The following is a 25,952-nucleotide window of genomic DNA, read 5'->3' on the forward strand; positions in this document are numbered from 1 at the left end:
GACGCACTGTTGTTCTAAACAATACGGCTAGGCAAATAAAGACTGTACCTGTAGCTGCAGCCCCAGAGACGCGAAGGCGCCGCTAGCTAGCGGGATGCCCAGTAGATTGTACACGCTGGCGAACAGGAAGTTCAGACGAACTCGACGCACTGTTGTTCTAAACAATACGGCTAGGCAAATAAAGACTGTACCTGTAGCTGCAGCCCCAGAGACGCGAAGGCGCCGCTAGCTAGCGGGATGCCCAGTAGATTGTACACGCTGGCGAACAGGAAGTTCAGACGAACTCGACGCACTGTTGTTCTAAACAATACGGCTAGGCAAATAAAGACTGTACCTGTAGCTGCAGCCCCAGAGACGCGAAGGCGCCGCTAGCTAGCGGGATGCCCAGTAGATTGTACACGCTGGCGAACAGGAAGTTCAGACGAACTCGACGCACTGTTGTTCTAAACAATACGGCTAGGCAAATAAAGACTGTACCTGTAGCTGCAGCCCCAGAGACGCGAAGGCGCCGCTAGCTAGCGGGATGCCCAGTAGATTGTACACGCTGGCGAACAGGAAGTTCAGACGAACTCGACGCACTGTTGTTCTAAACAATACGGCTAGGCAAATAAAGACTGTACCTGTAGCTGCAGCCCCAGAGACGCGAAGGCGCCGCTAGCTAGCGGGATGCCCAGTAGATTGTACACGCTGGCGAACAGGAAGTTCAGACGAACTCGACGCACTGTTGTTCTAGATAGTTCTAAGCAGGCTACCACGTCTAGGAGATCATTCTGTGAAGGAGATAAAGATTAGTTAGTTAACTATGGCGCACACACGCATACATACAGGTCAGACTGAGAACTTCCTTTTTTAGAGCCGGTTAAGACTATTTAGATAAAAAACATTACGAGAACTGATTTTTGATGTTACGGATCTTACTAAAGCTTTCGACAACATATCCATTGTCCATACGGTTTCAATTTATTGTCCCAAGGAGATTTATTGTAGAGTATAAATGGACAAAATTATTAAAAATCCTTAAAAATACCGGAATAATTTATCTTGTTTGCATGGAATTTGTAATACAGCAGTGATGTCCTAATGTGGTGTGGAATGATGATGATGGCGATGATGATGATGACGATGATAATTACGATTTTGATGACGATGATGATGGTGATGAGTGATGATGATTGATGACGGTGATGAGTGATGGTGAGTGGTGATGATGATGAAAATGGTGATGAGTGATGATAGAATAGAATAAACGTTTATTGTCTCCAGTGTTACAGCTAGGAGTAGTAATATACATGTTCTGTGTATATAATGAAATATAATGATGATAAGTGATGGTGATAATAAATAATCTTACTCTCATTAACACAAGATCAGCGGCTTCCACAGCGACATCAGTGCCGCTGGCTATAGCTATCCCCACGTCAGCTTGCGCCAGCGCCGGCGAGTCGTTGACGCCGTCCCCCACCATGGCCACCTTCTGGCCTTCTTCTTGTAGCTTCTGGATTTTAGCCACCTTGTGGGAGGGCAGCACTTCTGCGTAGACTTTGTTGATGCCCACCTAGAAATTGTGTGGAGTCGGTTAATTATACGAAATTAATATGCGCTGCTGGTTTACGATTGCTCTACTATCGGTATACTGCAGGTCTTATGCGGGTCTATTGTCGGTCTACTGTAGGTCTTCTACCGGTCTAATGTTAGTCTACTAACGGTCCACTGTCCTACTGCGGGTCTACTGTTTGTTGGCCAATAGTCTACCAACAATCTACTGTTGGTCTACTGGGGATCTACTGTCGGTGTACTGTTGGTTTACTGATAGTCTACTGTCAATTTACTGCTGGTCTACTGTCGGTCTGTTACCGGTATACTGTCGGCCTACTAACAGTCTACTGTCGTTCTGCTACCGGTCTATTGATAGTTTACTGCCGGTCTTCTGTCGGTTTACTACAGGACTATTGTCAGTCTACTACCGGTCTATTGTCGGTTTACTACCGGTTTACTGCTGGTCTACTATACCTGTCTAGCGATGGCCACGGCGGTCTTCCTGTTGTCGCCGGTGAGTAGACACACTTGCAGACCCATCTTCTTGAGGCAGTAGACCGCGAGGTGGGCTTCCGGCTTCACCTCGTCTGCCACGCCTATTGTGCATACCAGTTGATCTGGGAATAAAAAATATGAACCTTAGAAAGATAGATAAATAAAGGCTACCACTGGGCATCCCATTTTTAGACCAGTAGTGGGCAAAATTAACTCTTGCTACCTTGTAAAACATATCATACACTCAGGGTCAAATCTGAGCAACCTATTTTTTCTCCAGTGTTGGGCAAAAAGACAATCTTTATGCCATCCTGTCAAAAACATTACAAAACCTTTGCCCAGCAGTGGGGATCCTTGTCCTACAGTGGGAAAAGGACGCTTTTTTATCCTAACCTGTAAAAGACCCAACAAAACCCAAGGCCAGCAGTGGGCATCCTGTCCAACAGTGGGCTTACCGTTAATGGCGGCGAGCACGGCCGTCCTGCCCAACTCCTCGTCTTGCTGCAGAGCGTCCTGCACGCGGCGCGGGACAGTCACGCCGTTACGCGACATCCACTCCCTGTTGCCTATGAGCACTACTGCTAGTCCAACAGTGGGCTTACCGTTAATGGCGGCGAGCACGGCCGTCCTGCCCAACTCCTCGTCTTGCTGCAGAGCGTCCTGCACGCGGCGCGGGACAGTCACGCCGTTACGCGACATCCACTCCCTGTTGCCTATGAGCACTACTGCTAGTCCAACAGTGGGCTTACCGTTAATGGCGGCGAGCACGGCCGTCCTGCCCAACTCCTCGTCTTGCTGCAGAGCGTCCTGCACGCGGCGCGGGACAGTCACGCCGTTACGCGACATCCACTCCCTGTTGCCTATGAGCACTACTGCTAGTCCAACAGTGGGCTTACCGTTAATGGCGGCGAGCACGGCCGTCCTGCCCAACTCCTCGTCTTGCTGCAGAGCGTCCTGCACGCGGCGCGGGACAGTCACGCCGTTACGCGACATCCACTCCCTGTTGCCTATGAGCACTACTGCTAGTCCAACAGTGGGCTTACCGTTAATGGCGGCGAGCACGGCCGTCCTGCCCAACTCCTCGTCTTGCTGCAGAGCGTCCTGCACGCGGCGCGGGACAGTCACGCCGTTACGCGACATCCACTCCCTGTTGCCTATGAGCACTACTGCTAGTCCAACAGTGGGCTTACCGTTAATGGCGGCGAGCACGGCCGTCCTGCCCAACTCCTCGTCTTGCTGCAGAGCGTCCTGCACGCGGCGCGGGACAGTCACGCCGTTACGCGACATCCACTCCCTGTTGCCTATGAGCACTACTGCTAGTCCAACAGTGGGCTTACCGTTAATGGCGGCGAGCACGGCCGTCCTGCCCAACTCCTCGTCTTGCTGCAGAGCGTCCTGCACGCGGCGCGGGACAGTCACGCCGTTACGCGACATCCACTCCCTGTTGCCTATGAGCACTACTGCTAGTCCAACAGTGGGCTTACCGTTAATGGCGGCGAGCACGGCCGTCCTGCCCAACTCCTCGTCTTGCTGCAGAGCGTCCTGCACGCGGCGCGGGACAGTCACGCCGTTACGCGACATCCACTCCCTGTTGCCTATGAGCACTACTGCTAGTCCAACAGTGGGCTTACCGTTAATGGCGGCGAGCACGGCCGTCCTGCCCAACTCCTCGTCTTGCTGCAGAGCGTCCTGCACGCGGCGCGGGACAGTCACGCCGTTACGCGACATCCACTCCCTGTTGCCTATGAGCACTACTGCTAGTCCAACAGTGGGCTTACCGTTAATGGCGGCGAGCACGGCCGTCCTGCCCAACTCCTCGTCTTGCTGCAGAGCGTCCTGCACGCGGCGCGGGACAGTCACGCCGTTACGCGACATCCACTCCCTGTTGCCTATGAGCACTACTGCTAGTCCAACAGTGGGCTTACCGTTAATGGCGGCGAGCACGGCCGTCCTGCCCAACTCCTCGTCTTGCTGCAGAGCGTCCTGCACGCGGCGCGGGACAGTCACGCCGTTACGCGACATCCACTCCCTGTTGCCTATGAGCACTACTGCTAGTCCAACAGTGGGCTTACCGTTAATGGCGGCGAGCACGGCCGTCCTGCCCAACTCCTCGTCTTGCTGCAGAGCGTCCTGCACGCGGCGCGGGACAGTCACGCCGTTACGCGACATCCACTCCCTGTTGCCTATGAGCACTACTGCTAGTCCAACAGTGGGCTTACCGTTAATGGCGGCGAGCACGGCCGTCCTGCCCAACTCCTCGTCTTGCTGCAGAGCGTCCTGCACGCGGCGCGGGACAGTCACGCCGTTACGCGACATCCACTCCCTGTTGCCTATGAGCACTACTTGTTCCGTTTCCTGAGGAAAAGAGGAAGAAAAGGTTCATTTATTTGATTAAACTTCAGTTGAGGAAGCACTTAACTAAAGGTAGGTAATAAATCTTGATGGGAGCTTGTAAGTGTCCATCAAATTCACTGTTATTCCTTATAGATTCCTTCCAAGTATATATAGAGAGTTGGTACCTTATTACTACTAGCTGCTATTAGTTGCTATAAATTGCTACCCTCGTGGTTTTCCCTCCTTTATGTCTAAAGTTACAGCGATCCCGATATCAGAAACGCTGTCACCTTTTTTCAGTGTAATAAACTGAGAAAAGGTATTGACTTTTTCTTACCAAAAGTTGCTACCTATAACCGTTATATTTTGGACTACTTTAATTACACGGATAAAAGATACCTATTTCAAATCGAGTTTTTTTTTATTCTTGAGTTTTACCTCTCCCCCCGGCTGTATGAGCGAGTGCAGCCTGTGCGCGGCGTGTGCGGAGCTGAGCGCCGCGTCACCGCCGGGAGACACCACCTCCACCGGTACTCCCTCCACTATGAACGTGCTGCCTGCTCTGTGGGTCACAAACACAAATAAATAGTTGTTATTACAAAACAAGAATATTTATTGCCAACTAACAGGAATAAATTCTAAGCAATGCGCTAAAAAACTGGTGGTTCAGAATCAATAACAGAACATACCTGCGTCATCAATTAAAAGAAAAAACCTATTTTATCCGCCCTAAAATCAACAAAATATCGACGCTCGAGTCAGTAAACGGGTTCCACGTCAAAGTTAAAACCAAGTAATGTCATACAGTAAAAGTAACGGACAAATCCGTTTTATCTACTTTAGCCTTGAAAAAACGAATTTGACCGTTACTTTTACTTTATGAATTACTTTGGCTTTTACTTTCGATGAAGAAACTGGCTGTTAGTATATCTTAGACATCCCAGTCTAACTGGGAAAGATGCATTGAATATCTTTGGCAAAACCAGTCTAACCAAGGAACATTGGATTGCCCGGATAACTGGGTTGAGGAGGTCAGATAGGGCAGCCGCTTCATGTTGTACACTAGTACTCAGCTGCCCAGTTAGACTGGAAGCCGACCCCCACATAGTTGGGAGATGATGATGAACCTATAACTCTTCAGTCTTAAGTTTTTAATAAATAAATGTTACTATAGGATCAAAGATTTTCTTGATGATAAGAAAATTATTATAGACATAGAATAACGCATAAATGTAAGTAGATAAATAGATATTATATTAATTAAGCCAAATATTTTGTACACCAATTTGGTAGAATGTGTGAGATTCCACTCAATATGTATAAAACACCTATAATTGTACTACATTCAGACAAATATTTTTTTCTTTCTTTCTAAGCTTTATGTACACAGAAGCTGTTGGTAAACCCTTGCATAAATAAATAAATAACCTCTTCAACACACTCACCTGGGCTGATTATTAAAGTTAGCTATATGCACGGGCACAGTATCCCCCATGGGCCGCAGCCGCGCGCGCAGGCCGCAGCCCGGCGCCGCCACGAAGCTCACGCACGCCAGCCCGCTGTGCCCGCCCAGCGCCGCGCTGCACCAACGGACTATTGCTGGGAGGATAATGGTAAATGTAATGAGAAGTTTGTAATAATAATAACATGGTTGACAGAGAGGAATAGTGTAGTGTATTGGCCGGTTAACCTAGCTTGATCTTTGACACTTTTCACTTGCCGCGCTGTCTATGGTCTGGTCTGTAGCGCTCTGTTCAACTTTTCTTTTTTTTATTCACCTGTTTTTGTCTATGTATTTTGTCTTGATATTCTCGTTTTGTTTTGTCTATGGTTTGTTTTATATTCATTGTTTTTTTATCTAATGTACTATTGTTCGTTAATTTTTATTGTTTCTGTTGTTTTACTTATTACATATATATATAAATTTATTTATTTACTTTATACGTGCCGAAACGGCGTCAGGATTGTATAGTACCGAGAGGCAAAGTCATGTGTTGGGTCAGCGCTGAAAACCAGCGCTGTTGTCTCGTGCCTGCGTGTGCGAGACACAGCATTTATGCTGAGCGCTGCCCCTTTTCACACATGAATGACGCAGCTGCAGCGCTTTTCTTTTTGTTCTTCTTTTTGTATTGTCCCTTGATTTATTTGTTTGTATCTGTGTGTGTTTGTTTCTTGCGTCATTTGTGTGTCAAATAAATGGTTTTTCTTTCTTTCTTTCTTTTCTTTCTAGTGTGTAAACCGACCTTACTCCCGACCTACCTATACATGTACTTAGTATTAATAATGTAATTATTAGGTTGATCAGTTCAATACAATATACACCTTAGACATAGCAACACCTATAACTCCCCACATTATAATGGAAGCAGAAGATATATTGCGCCGACTGTATATAACATGAAAATAGGTAAAAAAGAATTAATGCAATAAATAATTGAATATTGAAGAAGAAGAAATACACTATCTTTGATTATTTTTTTGTATTAAATTCTTTAACTCACTTTTGGAGGGATACTTCCAGTACCCAAAGAAAAAATAGCCTAATAGTTATTCTGATATTTTTCATCAAAATCTGTCACGTGCGACAAAAAGTAACAAACGTAAGCACACATCATCTATGTATTTACTTATAAATACATCCTTAAAAATCGGTTCGAGTTCAGACAGTGGCTCTCAAACTTTTCAATTATGTTGTTCCTTTAAAGTTACATAGAGAAAAGAACCCATCATATGTTTGCTCTTTCTTGGGTTATGTTAAATGCTCCTTCCTCTTATGTAGTTTACATATTTAGTTGCTATGGAACCCACAATAAATATTAAATGACTTAAATAAAGTATGCCGAGCGGTCACAGTCGTGTCGAACGCGGCGTCAGCAGAATATGTGCAGTCGAACAATAATATTTAACTTATTTAGAACTGTTAGACTGGATGTATAGCCCGTCACGGAAAAACAGGGGTGTATTAGGTTAGACAGGATAGATAGGTAACTCAAATGAACACATTTAGATATGGTTTGTTTGCCGTGGTTCTTAGACATGTTTTATCATAATCAGCTCAGTCGTTTATTGATATACACTTACCAGAAGCGACAGGATGTTCGGAGTTGAGCTCGGCAGTGAGCAAGCAAGCCAGCACGGAGCCCAGCGTGCTGGCCGAGCCCGTCAGCAGCGACAGCTTGTGCTATATCCCTGTGTGTTGTGCTCTGTACACTTACCAGAAGCGACAGGATGTTCGGAGTTGAGCTCGGCAGTGAGCAAGCAAGCCAGCACGGAGCCCAGCGTGCTGGCCGAGCCCGTCAGCAGCGACAGCTTGTGCTATATCCCTGTGTGTTGTGCTCTGTACACTTACCAGAAGCGACAGGATGTTCGGAGTTGAGCTCGGCAGTGAGCAAGCAAGCCAGCACGGAGCCCAGCGTGCTGGCCGAGCCCGTCAGCAGCGACAGCTTGTGCTATATCCCTGTGTGTTGTGCTCTGTACACTTACCAGAAGCGACAGGATGTTCGGAGTTGAGCTCGGCAGTGAGCAAGCAAGCCAGCACGGAGCCCAGCGTGCTGGCCGAGCCCGTCAGCAGCGACAGCTTGTGCTATATCCCTGTGTGTTGTGCTCTGTACACTTACCAGAAGCGACAGGATGTTCGGAGTTGAGCTCGGCAGTGAGCAAGCAAGCCAGCACGGAGCCCAGCGTGCTGGCCGAGCCCGTCAGCAGCGACAGCTTGTGCTATATCCCTGTGTGTTGTGCTCTGTACACTTACCAGAAGCGACAGGATGTTCGGAGTTGAGCTCGGCAGTGAGCAAGCAAGCCAGCACGGAGCCCAGCGTGCTGGCCGAGCCCGTCAGCAGCGACAGCTTGTGCTATATCCCTGTGTGTTGTGCTCTGTACACTTACCAGAAGCGACAGGATGTTCGGAGTTGAGCTCGGCAGTGAGCAAGCAAGCCAGCACGGAGCCCAGCGTGCTGGCCGAGCCCGTCAGCAGCGACAGCTTGTGCTATATCCCTGTGTGTTGTGCTCTGTACACTTACCAGAAGCGACAGGATGTTCGGAGTTGAGCTCGGCAGTGAGCAAGCAAGCCAGCACGGAGCCCAGCGTGCTGGCCGAGCCCGTCAGCAGCGACAGCTTGTGCTATATCCCTGTGTGTTGTGCTCTGTACACTTACCAGAAGCGACAGGATGTTCGGAGTTGAGCTCGGCAGTGAGCAAGCAAGCCAGCACGGAGCCCAGCGTGCTGGCCGAGCCCGTCAGCAGCGACAGCTTGTGCTATATCCCTGTGTGTTGTGCTCTGTACACTTACCAGAAGCGACAGGATGTTCGGAGTTGAGCTCGGCAGTGAGCAAGCAAGCCAGCACGGAGCCCAGCGTGCTGGCCGAGCCCGTCAGCAGCGACAGCTTGTGCTATATCCCTGTGTGTTGTGCTCTGTACACTTACCAGAAGCGACAGGATGTTCGGAGTTGAGCTCGGCAGTGAGCAAGCAAGCCAGCACGGAGCCCAGCGTGCTGGCCGAGCCCGTCAGCAGCGACAGCTTGTGCTATATCCCTGTGTGTTGTGCTCTGTACACTTACCAGAAGCGACAGGATGTTCGGAGTTGAGCTCGGCAGTGAGCAAGCAAGCCAGCACGGAGCCCAGCGTGCTGGCCGAGCCCGTCAGCAGCGACAGCTTGTGCTATATCCTGTGTGTTGTGCTCTGTACACTTACCAGAAGCGACAGGATGTTCGGAGTTGAGCTCGGCAGTGAGCAAGCAAGCCAGCACGGAGCCCAGCGTGCTGGCCGAGCCCGTCAGCAGCGACAGCTTGTGCTATATCCCTGTGTGTTGTGCTCTGTACACTTACCAGAAGCGACAGGATGTTCGGAGTTGAGCTCGGCAGTGAGCAAGCAAGCCAGCACGGAGCCCAGCGTGCTGGCCGAGCCCGTCAGCAGCGACAGCTTGTGCTATATCCCTGTGTGTTGTGCTCTGTACACTTACCAGAAGCGACAGGATGTTCGGAGTTGAGCTCGGCAGTGAGCAAGCAAGCCAGCACGGAGCCCAGCGTGCTGGCCGAGCCCGTCAGCAGCGACAGCTTGTGCTATATCCCTGTGTGTTGTGCTCTGTACACTTACCAGAAGCGACAGGATGTTCGGAGTTGAGCTCGGCAGTGAGCAAGCAAGCCAGCACGGAGCCCAGCGTGCTGGCCGAGCCCGTCAGCAGCGACAGCTTGTGCTATATCCCTGTGTGTTGTGCTCTGTACACTTACCAGAAGCGACAGGATGTTCGGAGTTGAGCTCGGCAGTGAGCAAGCAAGCCAGCACGGAGCCCAGCGTGCTGGCCGAGCCCGTCAGCAGCGACAGCTTGTGCTATATCCCTGTGTGTTGTGCTCTGTACACTTACCAGAAGCGACAGGATGTTCGGAGTTGAGCTCGGCAGTGAGCAAGCAAGCCAGCACGGAGCCCAGCGTGCTGGCCGAGCCCGTCAGCAGCGACAGCTTGTGCTATATCCCTGTGTGTTGTGCTCTGTACACTTACCAGAAGCGACAGGATGTTCGGAGTTGAGCTCGGCAGTGAGCAAGCAAGCCAGCACGGAGCCCAGCGTGCTGGCCGAGCCCGTCAGCAGCGACAGCTTGTGCTATATCCCTGTGTGTTGTGCTCTGTACACTTACCAGAAGCGACAGGATGTTCGGAGTTGAGCTCGGCAGTGAGCAAGCAAGCCAGCACGGAGCCCAGCGTGCTGGCCGAGCCCGTCAGCAGCGACAGCTTGTGCTATATCCCTGTGTGTTGTGCTCTGTACACTTACCAGAAGCGACAGGATGTTCGGAGTTGAGCTCGGCAGTGAGCAAGCAAGCCAGCACGGAGCCCAGCGTGCTGGCCGAGCCCGTCAGCAGCGACAGCTTGTGCTATATCCCTGTGTGTTGTGCTCTGTACACTTACCAGAAGCGACAGGATGTTCGGAGTTGAGCTCGGCAGTGAGCAAGCAAGCCAGCACGGAGCCCAGCGTGCTGGCCGAGCCCGTCAGCAGCGACAGCTTGTGCTATATCCCTGTGTGTTGTGCTCTGTACACTTACCAGAAGCGACAGGATGTTCGGAGTTGAGCTCGGCAGTGAGCAAGCAAGCCAGCACGGAGCCCAGCGTGCTGGCCGAGCCCGTCAGCAGCGACAGCTTGTGCTATATCCCTGTGTGTTGTGCTCTGTACACTTACCAGAAGCGACAGGATGTTCGGAGTTGAGCTCGGCAGTGAGCAAGCAAGCCAGCACGGAGCCCAGCGTGCTGGCCGAGCCCGTCAGCAGCGACAGCTTGTGCTATATCCCTGTGTGTTGTGCTCTGTACACTTACCAGAAGCGACAGGATGTTCGGAGTTGAGCTCGGCAGTGAGCAAGCAAGCCAGCACGGAGCCCAGCGTGCTGGCCGAGCCCGTCAGCAGCGACAGCTTGGCGACGGTCGCACTGCCGCGAGTTATTGTGCCCGTCTTGTCGAATATTACTGTTTTCACCTACAATATTTCAATTTTACATACATACATAATGTCAAATAACTGTATCAAATAATATTAACCTGTATCGTGAACAGCAAGGCCAATCGTCAAACTAATATCTTATATGTCACAATGTTTATATGAACAAGTAATAAAAGGTTTGTTTGGGAACCCTCACTTTTTGTATGTACTTTACTGAAAATAAACAATCCATTACATGAAGACATATTCGGACTTAATTTACATTTTTCAAAGGAAACTTTCAGACGTCAAGTAGAGGCAACATTAAATAACCAATGAAGGGTTCTTTAGCAAAAAAATGTTGAGACTTGAAAATTTGTAGTCACTAATAGTTGAACCTATTTGGCACACACGTTTATTTTCTATATAGTTTTTCACTCAATTGTGTTGTGTCAATGTCTTTTTTTTACTTCTTACCTTATGAGCATTCTCTAGCGGCTCAGCCCCCTTAATGAGCAGCCCCAGCTTGGCCCCCACGCCACTGGCCACCATCACCGCGGTCGGAGTCGCCAGCCCCAGTGCACACGGACACGCTATAGCTAGTACTGAGAGAGCGAAGTGGAATGCTGTCTGAACTATCAGTTCCCAGGCCGCATAGCCTGCGTTTACGTACATTGGCTGGAAATTAAATGCATTTTTTAAACCATCATTGTAAAAAAAACCAAAATGTTTTAAACTGAAGTATATATGTTAGCATATAGATTTGCTTACGCTTATTGTACTCCATTTAACCCGTGTGTTAATTGAAGCATTTCAAGTTAAAATCCGTCGTCGTATCATATTTATTTTCAATAACCCGCCTTACAAAACGACGAATAAACTATTAAGTATATAAGAATAACTTAGTAGTGTGGAATTAAAGTTAAAGTTGTTAAGTAAAAGTCGACTGTGTAACGACCTTCGAGAAGTGTTGATTTATCATACTTATTTGAATAAACGATTTTGTGTTGAATTTCAACTATATTTCTACAGCGTTATGTTATATTCCAGTTCGTCGGTTAAAATTCCTAGAGAGAAGTAAATAGAAAATTATGTTGCATTCTATTGACTAATACAAAAACATCTAAAATAATTTAAAGTGACACTAAAATAACACAGTGCACACGAACTCATACAAAATAGCACTTATAAAATGTATATCTCAATACTGACCGGCGTAATAAGTTTAATCCTGTCAATATTGAGTGCTCCACTGATGATCCAGCAGACGAGAGTCAGCACCGACAGGAAAACTACCAGGGGCACGAAGTACCTGCGATTGTAAAAGTTTAACATTGAGTGCACGTTATAAGGTTCATAATGATCTGTAAATAGGTCTATGAGTGCACGGATAGCATATGGTCACCGTAGGTGTTCGAATTAAACGTGCACCCTAAAGGTTTTATAAACGGATCAGAAACATCAGTAAAATATACAGGGTGCAAAAATTTACATCAAATTATTGGAGTGCAAAAATTAAAGCACGAACCCAATAGGTGCATATATAAAAATGTTTTATAGACCGTGATTGTATGTTCAGGTATCAAAAGTAACATAAATATGCCAGCGTACAAAATAAAACATGAACCCTAAAGCTGCATGATTCAAAATAACTTCTAGGACATTATAACATATCTAGAGTGCAAAACTAACACAAAAATAACACCAGGTGCAGAAAACATAGCATGAACCCAAAGCGTGCACGTGTCTTAGATTGCTAAAAGTTCCATATAGCATATCCAGCATGCAAAACTAACACAAAAATGCCTCCCGCTGCAAAAAATAACTTGAACCCTTACGGGTGCAATTGCCACATACCCGGCTATAGTATCAGCGAGGCGCTGAACAGGCGCCTTGCTGGCCTGCGCGTCCTCCACGAGGCGCACGATCTGCGCGAGCGTGCTCGCCTCGCCCGTGTGCGTGGCGGAGACGACCAGGGCTCCGTGCTGGTTTATACTGCCGCCTATTACTACTGAGTCTGGGGATAGAACATGAATAGTTTGTAAGTAAAACTTAAGCCTGGGTACAGCTACCTCTTTTTTAACTTCTATTTCGTTAAATGTTTTATGTTTCAATAACTATTTTCTTGTGGGAAAACATGTTCATGCTTAATGTTCAATCCTTCTCCGTGTGAAAGGAGGCATGTGCCCAGCAGTGGGACGATAAAAAAAAGGTAGTAACAATTTTCATCACAATTACTTTGAGGAATATTATAAGCGTACATGATAAAATCACGTTATGTTAAACTAGAAAAAAAAACTAAAAAAAAAACACATTTTTTTGAATTTCTCGGACCCCGTCGTAACTATTTATCACAAGTATGTAAAGTATCTCAACAAAAATAAAAACCTACTTATTTTCTTTGCGATTATATCAAATGGATTGAACCCCAAACAACAATAGTTTGACAACCACTGCCTCAAAATGACCTTTAGTCTTGGGCACGGGCATAGACTCGCCGGTGATCAACGACTCGTCGCACGTGCTCTGACCGAAGATCACTCTACCGTCGACCGACAGTTTGTCACTACATACTACTTACCTTTAGTCTTGGGCACGGGCATAGACTCGCCGGTGATCAACGACTCGTCGCACGTGCTCTGACCGAAGATCACTCTACCGTCGACCGACAGTTTGTCACTACATACTACTTACCTTTAGTCTTGGGCACGGGCATAGACTCGCCGGTGATCAACGACTCGTCGCACGTGCTCTGACCGAAGATCACTCTACCGTCGACCGACAGTTTGTCACTACATACTACTTACCTTTAGTCTTGGGCACGGGCATAGACTCGCCGGTGATCAACGACTCGTCGCACGTGCTCTGACCGAAGATCACTCTACCGTCGACCGACAGTTTGTCACTACATACTACTTACCTTTAGTCTTGGGCACGGGCATAGACTCGCCGGTGATCAACGACTCGTCGCACGTGCTCTGACCGAAGATCACTCTACCGTCGACCGACAGTTTGTCACTACATACTACTTACCTTTAGTCTTGGGCACGGGCATAGACTCGCCGGTGATCAACGACTCGTCGCACGTGCTCTGACCGAAGATCACTCTACCGTCGACCGACAGTTTGTCACTACATACTACTTACCTTTAGTCTTGGGCACGGGCATAGACTCGCCGGTGATCAACGACTCGTCGCACGTGCTCTGACCGAAGATCACTCTACCGTCGACCGACAGTTTGTCACTACATACTACTTACCTTTAGTCTTGGGCACGGGCATAGACTCGCCGGTGATCAACGACTCGTCGCACGTGCTCTGACCGAAGATCACTCTACCGTCGACCGACAGTTTGTCACTACATACTACTTACCTTTAGTCTTGGGCACGGGCATAGACTCGCCGGTGATCAACGACTCGTCGCACGTGCTCTGACCGAAGATCACTCTACCGTCGACCGACAGTTTGTCACTACATACTACTTACCTTTAGTCTTGGGCACGGGCATAGACTCGCCGGTGATCAACGACTCGTCGCACGTGCTCTGACCGAAGATCACTCTACCGTCGACCGACAGTTTGTCACTACATACTACTTACCTTTAGTCTTGGGCACGGGCATAGACTCGCCGGTGATCAACGACTCGTCGCACGTGCTCTGACCGAAGATCACTCTACCGTCGACCGACAGTTTGTCACTACATACTACTTACCTTTAGTCTTGGGCACGGGCATAGACTCGCCGGTGATCAACGACTCGTCGCACGTGCTCTGACCGAAGATCACTCTACCGTCGACCGACAGTTTGTCACTACATACTACTTACCTTTAGTCTTGGGCACGGGCATAGACTCGCCGGTGATCAACGACTCGTCGCACGTGCTCTGACCGAAGATCACTCTACCGTCGACCGACAGTTTGTCACTACATACTACTTACCTTTAGTCTTGGGCACGGGCATAGACTCGCCGGTGATCAACGACTCGTCGCACGTGCTCTGACCGAAGATCACTCTACCGTCGACCGACAGTTTGTCACTACATACTACTTACCTTTAGTCTTGGGCACGGGCATAGACTCGCCGGTGATCAACGACTCGTCGCACGTGCTCTGACCGAAGATCACTCTACCGTCGACCGACAGTTTGTCACTACATACTACTTACCTTTAGTCTTGGGCACGGGCATAGACTCGCCGGTGATCAACGACTCGTCGCACGTGCTCTGACCGAAGATCACTCTACCGTCGACCGACAGTTTGTCACTACATACTACTTACCTTTAGTCTTGGGCACGGGCATAGACTCGCCGGTGATCAACGACTCGTCGCACGTGCTCTGACCGAAGATCACTCTACCGTCGACCGACAGTTTGTCACTACATACTACTTACCTTTAGTCTTGGGCACGGGCATAGACTCGCCGGTGATCAACGACTCGTCGCACGTGCTCTGACCGAAGATCACTTTGCCGTCCACTGGTACTTTAGCTCCGGGTACCACCTGATAAGGCAATATCATATCAGTTTAATAGGGATAGAAGTTATCGAGAGTTCCAAATAAAACTTGGCCTAGTGGGATCCTACTTTTATGTGCTTGAGTATGTTTATATGTGTGTGTGTTAGAGTGTGTCTATGTGTGTTAGAATGTGTCCACGTGTTTGAGTGTGTCTATGTGTGTGTTAGAGCGTGACTATGTGTGTGTTAGAGTGTGTCTAATATTTGACTATGTCTATGAATGTGTTTTGTTACTTTTTCCAACATAAATATATAAATGATGCAACATGTCCGGGTACAGGAAGTGTACATCTGTAAACGAAATTAATGTTGAATTGGACCTTTATTAATCTCGTCTCCAATAATATAACCCTCTTTATAAAACACTGGTTCTGAAAAACACTCAAACGTACTTAGGCACTGGCTTGTTAGATAATGACAAACCTTGAGTGTATCACCCCGTTCCACCAAGTCGACAGGTATGCTCTTCTCGCTGATAGGATGTCCGTTTTCATCTAACGTTACTAAAACTGCTTCTGTAGGCTTTAGTGAAAGCAGCTTGGATAGTGCTTCTGATGTTTTACCCTGGAAGAAAAAAACAGTAATCACCACATGACCGAAATTAGTTTTTTAAGTCTACACCCTACTACTGCACCCATAAGTGTAATTTTAAACACCATAAACCTCATAATCTTAATCACCACTTGACTTGCTTTTACTAAATGGTCAAGCTACCGTGCTTTTAACTCGTAACACGAGCAAGATGCATTATAAAATGTGAAGAATTAACCAGCATCAAAAATCACTAATCACCACTTCACCAAAACTCATTTATACAAATCCCTACCACCCCCAACATTTTCACAGCATTTCTTGATATATATTTCCCAACTATGTTGGGATCGGCTTCCCGTCTAACCGCATGCAGTTGAGTACAAGTGTGCCACAAGGAGCGACTGACTATCTGACCTCCTCAACCCATTTACCCGGGTAACCCAATACCTCTTTCCACCCATCCTAACCTTAATCACCATATGACTTACCTTGGCTATATGTTCAAGCCATCGTCCTAGCGATACGAAGACGAGTAACATGGGCGGCGTGTCGAAGAATGTTACTGGACTTGTGTCTTGTTGCATCGCCATTGCTGCTATTACTACGGCGAGGGAGTATACGTAACTGTGGACAAGATTTTTTTATAAGTCAAAAAATTTGGGTCTTTTGCCATGTAGTTATTGAAGAATGCTTGCATGCTGTGTAAAAAAATGAAAAGGCAGACGAAGAAATTGCTATGGGTTTCTGTCAGAAAGAGTCTGGCAATATCGTGTCACAAAATGATGATGACTGACTGATGACCATCTCTAAGAGGACTAAAATTATGATGAATGAAGTATTACTTTTCAGAAGAATTAAAAAAATATGAATGTGTAAGTGACTCTTTCTGTCACACTTTTACACAAAATGCTGAAGTATAGATAATCAAGAGCCACATAGCGCACTTTTTATCCAACTACAATATAGTTTTTATCCAAGTAATTCCAACGGAACGTGGGCGGAACCGTAAGGTACAGCCAGCTTGCATAATAAAGATAGATAAGAACATGATGAACAGAAGCATTATTTTGCAATTTAAGCTATAAATCAGTTAACTGTAGTATTCAACTGACCTGATAGTAGTAGTCATAGATATAAGGACGTCCATGTTAGAAGTGCCGTGACTCAACGCCTTGTACGCTTGCTTGTAGAAATGCCAGCCGCCGATAAACTGCAACAAAATAAAATGATATCTTTAGATGGCAATCCTCCTTGCGCCCAACCTACACCGACCAGGATGACACGAAGAAGAAGTTAAAACGTCTAAAGGGATGATATGCCTTTACCGTCGTACCACAAAAACTTTTAAACGTCTGTTTAAGACTTGTCTAAAAAAATGACAGATTATGACGTTGACATAAGGTTCATTTTGCTGCCACAATTTTTTTAGACAAGTGTAAAACAGATGTTTAAGTTTTTGTAGTAAGGCCATTAGAATTCGGTACTTGACAACGAGTCAAATTCAATACTTTTAAAGAATTGTCAGAACGATTACTTTCTTTCTAAGCAATTTGTATGAAAATGTGAAATATGACGTCACAGATTTTTACATCAAGCTGAGTACATATTTTCCTTAAAACAACGATAAAACAAGTGAATATATTTTTTCCATTAAAACGATAAGTGAAAATGGGTTTATGAGTAAGTGAAAGGGTTTAAGAGCGAGTGAGTGGGTATATGAGCGAGTGAGTGGGTATACAAGCGAGTGAGTGGATATATAAACGAGTGAGTAGGTATATGACACGAGTGATTGGGTATATGAGCGAGTGATTGGGTATATGAGCGAGTGAGTGGGTGTGTGAGTGTGTCAGTGAGTGAGCGAGTGACAGCTACCTGCACGGGCGTGGACAGCAGGAACATGAGCAGGTTCTCGAGGCTGAGGCCGGGCAGCACGCAGCACATGTCCCGCGCGCTGTGTCCGCGCCAGTGGGTGTGTGAGTGTGTCAGTGAGTGAGCGAGTGACAGCTACCTGCACGGGCGTGGACAGCAGGAACATGAGCAGGTTCTCGAGGCTGAGGCCGGGCAGCACGCAGCACATGTCCCGCGCGCTGTGTCCGCGCCAGTGGGTGTGTGAGTGTGTCAGTGAGTGAGCGAGTGACAGCTACCTGCACGGGCGTGGACAGCAGGAACATGAGCAGGTTCTCGAGGCTGAGGCCGGGCAGCACGCAGCACATGTCCCGCGCGCTGTGTCCGCGCCAGTGGGTGTGTGAGTGTGTCAGTGAGTGAGCGAGTGACAGCTACCTGCACGGGCGTGGACAGCAGGAACATGAGCAGGTTCTCGAGGCTGAGGCCGGGCAGCACGCAGCACATGTCCCGCGCGCTGTGTCCGCGCCAGTGGGTGTGTGAGTGTGTCAGTGAGTGAGCGAGTGACAGCTACCTGCACGGGCGTGGACAGCAGGAACATGAGCAGGTTCTCGAGGCTGAGGCCGGGCAGCACGCAGCACATGTCCCGCGCGCTGTGTCCGCGCCAGTGGGTGTGTGAGTGTCAGTGAGTGAGCGAGTGACAGCTACCTGCACGGGCGTGGACAGCAGGAACATGAGCAGGTTCTCGAGGCTGAGGCCGGGCAGCACGCAGCACATGTCCCGCGCGCTGTGTCCGCGCCAGTGGGTGTGTGAGTGTGTCAGTGAGTGAGCGAGTGACAGCTACCTGCACGGGCGTGGACAGCAGGAACATGAGCAGGTTCTCGAGGCTGAGGCCGGGCAGCACGCAGCACATGTCCCGCGCGCTGTGTCCGCGCCAGTGGGTGTGTGAGTGTGTCAGTGAGTGAGCGAGTGACAGCTACCTGCACGGGCGTGGACAGCAGGAACATGAGCAGGTTCTCGAGGCTGAGGCCGGGCAGCACGCAGCACATGTCCCGCGCGCTGTGTCCGCGCCAGTGGGTGTGTGAGTGTGTCAGTGAGTGAGCGAGTGACAGCTACCTGCACGGGCGTGGACAGCAGGAACATGAGCAGGTTCTCGAGGCTGAGGCCGGGCAGCACGCAGCACATGTCCCGCGCGCTGTGTCCGCGCCAGTGGGTGTGTGAGTGTGTCAGTGAGTGAGCGAGTGACAGCTACCTGCACGGGCGTGGACAGCAGGAACATGAGCAGGTTCTCGAGGCTGAGGCCGGGCAGCACGCAGCACATGTCCCGCGCGCTGTGTCCGCGCCAGTGGGTGTGTGAGTGTGTCAGTGAGTGAGCGAGTGACAGCTACCTGCACGGGCGTGGACAGCAGGAACATGAGCAGGTTCTCGAGGCTGAGGCCGGGCAGCACGCAGCACATGTCCCGCGCGCTGTGTCCGCGCCAGTGGGTGTGTGAGTGTGTCAGTGAGTGAGCGAGTGACAGCTACCTGCACGGGCGTGGACAGCAGGAACATGAGCAGGTTCTCGAGGCTGAGGCCGGGCAGCACGCAGCACATGTCCCGCGCGCTGTGTCCGCGCCAGTGGGTGTGTGAGTGTGTCAGTGAGTGAGCGAGTGACAGCTACCTGCACGGGCGTGGACAGCAGGAACATGAGCAGGTTCTCGAGGCTGAGGCCGGGCAGCACGCAGCACATGTCCCGCGCGCTGTGTCCGCGCCAGTGGGTGTGTGAGTGTGTCAGTGAGTGAGCGAGTGACAGCTACCTGCACGGGCGTGGACAGCAGGAACATGAGCAGGTTCTCGAGGCTGAGGCCGGGCAGCACGCAGCACATGTCCCGCGCGCTGTGTCCGCGCCAGTGGGTGTGTGAGTGTGTCAGTGAGTGAGCGAGTGACAGCTACCTGCACGGGCGTGGACAGCAGGAACATGAGCAGGTTCTCGAGGCTGAGGCCGGGCAGCACGCAGCACATGTCCCGCGCGCTGTGTCCGCGCCAGTGGGTGTGTGAGTGTGTCAGTGAGTGAGCGAGTGACAGCTACCTGCACGGGCGTGGACAGCAGGAACATGAGCAGGTTCTCGAGGCTGAGGCCGGGCAGCACGCAGCACATGTCCCGCGCGCTGTGTCCGCGCCAGTGGGTGTGTGAGTGTGTCAGTGAGTGAGCGAGTGACAGCTACCTGCACGGGCGTGGACAGCAGGAACATGAGCAGGTTCTCGAGGCTGAGGCCGGGCAGCACGCAGCACATGTCCCGCGCGCTGTGTCCGCGCCAGTGGGTGTGTGAGTGTGTCAGTGAGTGAGCGAGTGACAGCTACCTGCACGGGCGTGGACAGCAGGAACATGAGCAGGTTCTCGAGGCTGAGGCCGGGCAGCACGCAGCACATGTCCCGCGCGCTGTGTCCGCGCCAGTGGGTGTGTGAGTGTGTCAGTGAGTGAGCGAGTGACAGCTACCTGCACGGGCGTGGACAGCAGGAACATGAGCAGGTTCTCGAGGCTGAGGCCGGGCAGCACGCAGCACATGTCCCGCGCGCTGTGTCCGCGCCAGTGGGTGTGTGAGTGTGTCAGTGAGTGAGCGAGTGACAGCTACCTGCACGGGCGTGGACAGCAGGAACATGAGCAGGTTCTCGAGGCTGAGGCCGGGCAGCACGCAGCACATGTCCCGCGCGCTGTGTCCGCGCCAGTGGGTGTGTGAGTGTGTCAGTGAGTGAGCGAGTGACAGCTACCTGCACGGGCGTGGACAGCAGGAACATGAGCAGGTTCTCGAGGCTGAGGCCGGGCAGCACGCAGCACATGTCCCGCGCGCTGTGTCCGCGCCAGTGGGTGTGTGAGTGTGTCAGTGAGTGAGCGAGTGACAGCTACCTGCACGGGCGTGGACAGCAGGAACATGAGCAGGTTCTCGAGGCTGAGGCCGGGCAGCACGCAGCACATGTCCCGCGCGCTGTGTCCGCGCCAGTGGGTGTGAGTGTGTCAGTGAGTGAGCGAGTGACAGCTACCTGCACGGGCGTGGACAGCAGGAACATGAGCAGGTTCTCGAGGCTGAGGCCGGGCAGCACGCAGCACATGTCCCGCGCGCTGTGTCCGCGCCAGTGGGTGTGTGAGTGTGTCAGTGAGTGAGCGAGTGACAGCTACCTGCACGGGCGTGGACAGCAGGAACATGAGCAGGTTCTCGAGGCTGAGGCCGGGCAGCACGCAGCACATGTCCCGCGCGCTGTGTCCGCGCCAGTGGGTGTGTGAGTGTGTCAGTGAGTGAGCGAGTGACAGCTACCTGCACGGGCGTGGACAGCAGGAACATGAGCAGGTTCTCGAGGCTGAGGCCGGGCAGCACGCAGCACATGTCCCGCGCGCTGTGTCCGCGCCAGTGGGTGTGTGAGTGTGTCAGTGAGTGAGCGAGTGACAGCTACCTGCACGGGCGTGGACAGCAGGAACATGAGCAGGTTCTCGAGGCTGAGGCCGGGCAGCACGCAGCACATGTCCCGCGCGCTGTGTCCGCGCCAGTGGGTGTGTGAGTGTGTCAGTGAGTGAGCGAGTGACAGCTACCTGCACGGGCGTGGACAGCAGGAACATGAGCAGGTTCTCGAGGCTGAGGCCGGGCAGCACGCAGCACATGTCCCGCGCGCTGTGTCCGCGCCAGTGGGTGTGTGAGTGTGTCAGTGAGTGAGCGAGTGACAGCTACCTGCACGGGCGTGGACAGCAGGAACATGAGCAGGTTCTCGAGGCTGAGGCCGGGCAGCACGCAGCACATGTCCCGCGCGCTGTGTCCGCGCCAGTGGGTGTGTGAGTGTCAGTGAGTGAGCGAGTGACAGCTACCTGCACGGGCGTGGACAGCAGGAACATGAGCAGGTTCTCGAGGCTGAGGCCGGGCAGCACGCAGCACATGTCCCGCGCGCTGTGTCCGCGCCAGTGGGTGTGTGAGTGTGTCAGTGAGTGAGCGAGTGACAGCTACCTGCACGGGCGTGGACAGCAGGAACATGAGCAGGTTCTCGAGGCTGAGGCCGGGCAGCACGCAGCACATGTCCCGCGCGCTGTGTCCGCGCCAGTGGGTGTGTGAGTGTGTCAGTGAGTGAGCGAGTGACAGCTACCTGCACGGGCGTGGACAGCAGGAACATGAGCAGGTTCTCGAGGCTGAGGCCGGGCAGCACGCAGCACATGTCCCGCGCGCTGTGTCCGCGCCAGTGGGTGTGTGAGTGTGTCAGTGAGTGAGCGAGTGACAGCTACCTGCACGGGCGTGGACAGCAGGAACATGAGCAGGTTCTCGAGGCTGAGGCCGGGCAGCACGCAGCACATGTCCCGCGCGCTGTGTCCGCGCCAGTGGGTGTGAGTGTGTCAGTGAGTGAGCGAGTGACAGCTACCTGCACGGGCGTGGACAGCAGGAACATGAGCAGGTTCTCGAGGCTGAGGCCGGGCAGCACGCAGCACATGTCCCGCGCGCTGTGTCCGCGCCAGTGGGTGTGTGAGTGTGTCAGTGAGTGAGCGAGTGACAGCTACCTGCACGGGCGTGGACAGCAGGAACATGAGCAGGTTCTCGAGGCTGAGGCCGGGCAGCACGCAGCACATGTCCCGCGCGCTGTGTCCGCGCCAGTGGGTGTGTGAGTGTGTCAGTGAGTGAGCGAGTGACAGCTACCTGCACGGGCGTGGACAGCAGGAACATGAGCAGGTTCTCGAGGCTGAGGCCGGGCAGCACGCAGCACATGTCCCGCGCGCTGTGTCCGCGCCAGTGGGTGTGTGAGTGTCAGTGAGTGAGCGAGTGACAGCTACCTGCACGGGCGTGGACAGCAGGAACATGAGCAGGTTCTCGAGGCTGAGGCCGGGCAGCACGCAGCACATGTCCCGCGCGCTGTGTCCGCGCCAGTGGGTGTGTGAGTGTGTCAGTGAGTGAGCGAGTGACAGCTACCTGCACGGGCGTGGACAGCAGGAACATGAGCAGGTTCTCGAGGCTGAGGCCGGGCAGCACGCAGCACATGTCCCGCGCGCTGTGTCCGCGCCAGTGGGTGTGTGAGTGTGTCAGTGAGTGAGCGAGTGACAGCTACCTGCACGGGCGTGGACAGCAGGAACATGAGCAGGTTCTCGAGGCTGAGGCCGGGCAGCACGCAGCACATGTCCCGCGCGCTGTGTCCGCGCCAGTGGGTGTGTGAGTGTGTCAGTGAGTGAGCGAGTGACAGCTACCTGCACGGGCGTGGACAGCAGGAACATGAGCAGGTTCTCGAGGCTGAGGCCGGGCAGCACGCAGCACATGTCCCGCGCGCTGTGTCCGCGCCAGTGGGTGTGTGAGTGTGTCAGTGAGTGAGCGAGTGACAGCTACCTGCACGGGCGTGGACAGCAGGAACATGAGCAGGTTCTCGAGGCTGAGGCCGGGCAGCACGCAGCACATGTCCCGCGCGCTGTGTCCGCGCCAGTGGGTGTGTGAGTGTGTCAGTGAGTGAGCGAGTGACAGCTACCTGCACGGGCGTGGACAGCAGGAACATGAGCAGGTTCTCGAGGCTGAGGCCGGGCAGCACGCAGCACATGTCCCGCGCGCTGTGTCCGCGCCAGTGGGTGTGTGAGTGTGTCAGTGAGTGAGCGAGTGACAGCTACCTGCACGGGCGTGGACAGCAGGAACATGAGCAGGTTCTCGAGGCTGAGGCCGGGCAGCACGCAGCACATGTCCCGCGCGCTGTGTCCGCGCCAGTGGGTGTGAGTGTGTCAGTGAGTGAGCGAGTGACAGCTACCTGCACGGGCGTGGACAGCAGGAACATGAGCAGGTTCTCGAGGCTGAGGCCGGGCAGCACGCAGCACATGTCCCGCGCGCTGTGTCCGCGCCAGTGGGTGTGTGAGTGTGTCAGTGAGTGAGCGAGTGACAGCTACCTGCACGGGCGTGGACAGCAGGAACATGAGCAGGTTCTCGAGGCTGAGGCCGGGCAGCACGCAGCACATGTCCCGCGCGCTGTGTCCGCGCCAGTGGGTGTGTGAGTGTGTCAGTGAGTGAGCGAGTGACAGCTACCTGCACGGGCGTGGACAGCAGGAACATGAGCAGGTTCTCGAGGCTGAGGCCGGGCAGCACGCAGCACATGTCCCGCGCGCTGTGTCCGCGCCAGTGGGTGTGTGAGTGTGTCAGTGAGTGAGCGAGTGACAGCTACCTGCACGGGCGTGGACAGCAGGAACATGAGCAGGTTCTCGAGGCTGAGGCCGGGCAGCACGCAGCACATGTCCCGCGCGCTGTGTCCGCGCCAGTGGGTGTGAGTGTGTCAGTGAGTGAGCGAGTGACAGCTACCTGCACGGGCGTGGACAGCAGGAACATGAGCAGGTTCTCGAGGCTGAGGCCGGGCAGCACGCAGCACATGTCCCGCGCGCTGTGTCCGCGCCAGTGGGTGTGAGTGTGTCAGTGAGTGAGCGAGTGACAGCTACCTGCACGGGCGTGGACAGCAGGAACATGAGCAGGTTCTCGAGGCTGAGGCCGGGCAGCACGCAGCACATGTCCCGCGCGCTGTGTCCGCGCCAGTGGGTGTGTGTGTGTCAGTGAGTGAGCGAGTGACAGCTACCTGCACGGGCGTGGACAGCAGGAACATGAGCAGGTTCTCGAGGCTGAGGCCGGGCAGCACGCAGCACATGTCCCGCGCGCTGTGTCCGCGCCAGTGGGTGTGTGAGTGTGTGAGTGAGTGAGCGAGTGACCTGCACGGGCGTGGACAGCAGGAACATGAGCAGGTTCTCGAGGCTGAGGCCGGGCAGCACGCAGCACATGTCCCGCGCGCTGTGTCCGCGCCAGTGGGTGTGAGTGTGTCAGTGAGTGAGCGAGTGACAGCTACCTGCACGGGCGTGGACAGCAGGAACATGAGCAGGTTCTCGAGGCTGAGGCCGGGCAGCACGCAGCACATGTCCCGCGCGCTGTGTCCGCGCCAGTGGGTGTGTGAGTGTGTCAGTGAGTGAGCGAGTGACAGCTACCTGCACGGGCGTGGACAGCAGGAACATGAGCAGGTTCTCGAGGCTGAGGCCGGGCAGCACGCAGCACATGTCCCGCGCGCTGTGTCCGCGCCAGTGGGTGTGTGAGTGTGTCAGTGAGTGAGCGAGTGACAGCTACCTGCACGGGCGTGGACAGCAGGAACATGAGCAGGTTCTCGAGGCTGAGGCCGGGCAGCACGCAGCACATGTCCCGCGCGCTGTGTCCGCGCCAGTGGGTGTGTGAGTGTGTCAGTGAGTGAGCGAGTGACAGCTACCTGCACGGGCGTGGACAGCAGGAACATGAGCAGGTTCTCGAGGCTGAGGCCGGGCAGCACGCAGCACATGTCCCGCGCGCTGTGTCCGCGCCAGTGGGTGTGTGAGTGTCAGTGAGTGAGCGAGTGACAGCTACCTGCACGGGCGTGGACAGCAGGAACATGAGCAGGTTCTCGAGGCTGAGGCCGGGCAGCACGCAGCACATGTCCCGCGCGCTGTGTCCGCGCCAGTGGGTGTGTGAGTGTGTCAGTGAGTGAGCGAGTGACAGCTACCTGCACGGGCGTGGACAGCAGGAACATGAGCAGGTTCTCGAGGCTGAGGCCGGGCAGCACGCAGCACATGTCCCGCGCGCTGTGTCCGCGCCAGTGGGTGTGTGAGTGTGTCAGTGAGTGAGCGAGTGACAGCTACCTGCACGGGCGTGGACAGCAGGAACATGAGCAGGTTCTCGAGGCTGAGGCCGGGCAGCACGCAGCACATGTCCCGCGCGCTGTGTCCGCGCCAGTGGGTGTGTGAGTGTGTCAGTGAGTGAGCGAGTGACAGCTACCTGCACGGGCGTGGACAGCAGGAACATGAGCAGGTTCTCGAGGCTGAGGCCGGGCAGCACGCAGCACATGTCCCGCGCGCTGTGTCCGCGCCAGTGGGTGTGTGAGTGTGTCAGTGAGTGAGCGAGTGACAGCTACCTGCACGGGCGTGGACAGCAGGAACATGAGCAGGTTCTCGAGGCTGAGGCCGGGCAGCACGCAGCACATGTCCCGCGCGCTGTGTCCGCGCCAGTGGGTGTGTGAGTGTGTCAGTGAGTGAGCGAGTGACAGCTACCTGCACGGGCGTGGACAGCAGGAACATGAGCAGGTTCTCGAGGCTGAGGCCGGGCAGCACGCAGCACATGTCCCGCGCGCTGTGTCCGCGCCAGTGGGTGTGTGAGTGTGTCAGTGAGTGAGCGAGTGACAGCTACCTGCACGGGCGTGGACAGCAGGAACATGAGCAGGTTCTCGAGGCTGAGGCCGGGCAGCACGCAGCACATGTCCCGCGCGCTGTGTCCGCGCCAGTGGGTGTGTGTGTCAGTGAGTGAGCGAGTGACAGCTACCTGCACGGG

General features: G+C 52.9%; 1 protein-coding gene across 1 annotated transcript in view; it reads right to left on the reverse strand.

The window, feature by feature from the left end:
- The window catches only part of LOC110378085 (copper-transporting ATPase 2), a 65,582-nt gene that overhangs the window by 10,276 nt on the left and 29,354 nt on the right, over positions 1-25,952 (reverse strand). The window contains exons 13-26 of the mRNA XM_064042558.1: positions 16,920-17,017; positions 16,296-16,431; positions 15,697-15,837; positions 15,151-15,259; positions 12,619-12,778; positions 11,974-12,073; positions 11,239-11,439; positions 10,662-10,818; positions 5,811-5,964; positions 4,804-4,927; positions 2,487-4,386; positions 2,011-2,153; positions 1,352-1,555; positions 621-770 (exon numbers count right to left, since the gene is read on the reverse strand). Of these exons, the coding sequence (XP_063898628.1) occupies positions 621-770; positions 1,352-1,555; positions 2,011-2,153; positions 2,487-4,386; positions 4,804-4,927; positions 5,811-5,964; positions 10,662-10,818; positions 11,239-11,439; positions 11,974-12,073; positions 12,619-12,778; positions 15,151-15,259; positions 15,697-15,837; positions 16,296-16,431; positions 16,920-17,017 (3,777 nt within the window). The remainder of the gene's footprint in view (positions 1-620; positions 771-1,351; positions 1,556-2,010; positions 2,154-2,486; positions 4,387-4,803; positions 4,928-5,810; positions 5,965-10,661; positions 10,819-11,238; positions 11,440-11,973; positions 12,074-12,618; positions 12,779-15,150; positions 15,260-15,696; positions 15,838-16,295; positions 16,432-16,919; positions 17,018-25,952) is intronic.

This window comes from Helicoverpa armigera, chromosome 29 (assembly GCF_030705265.1).
Source record: "Helicoverpa armigera isolate CAAS_96S chromosome 29, ASM3070526v1, whole genome shotgun sequence".
In the NCBI taxonomy this organism is placed as follows: Eukaryota; Metazoa; Arthropoda; class Insecta; order Lepidoptera; family Noctuidae; genus Helicoverpa; species Helicoverpa armigera.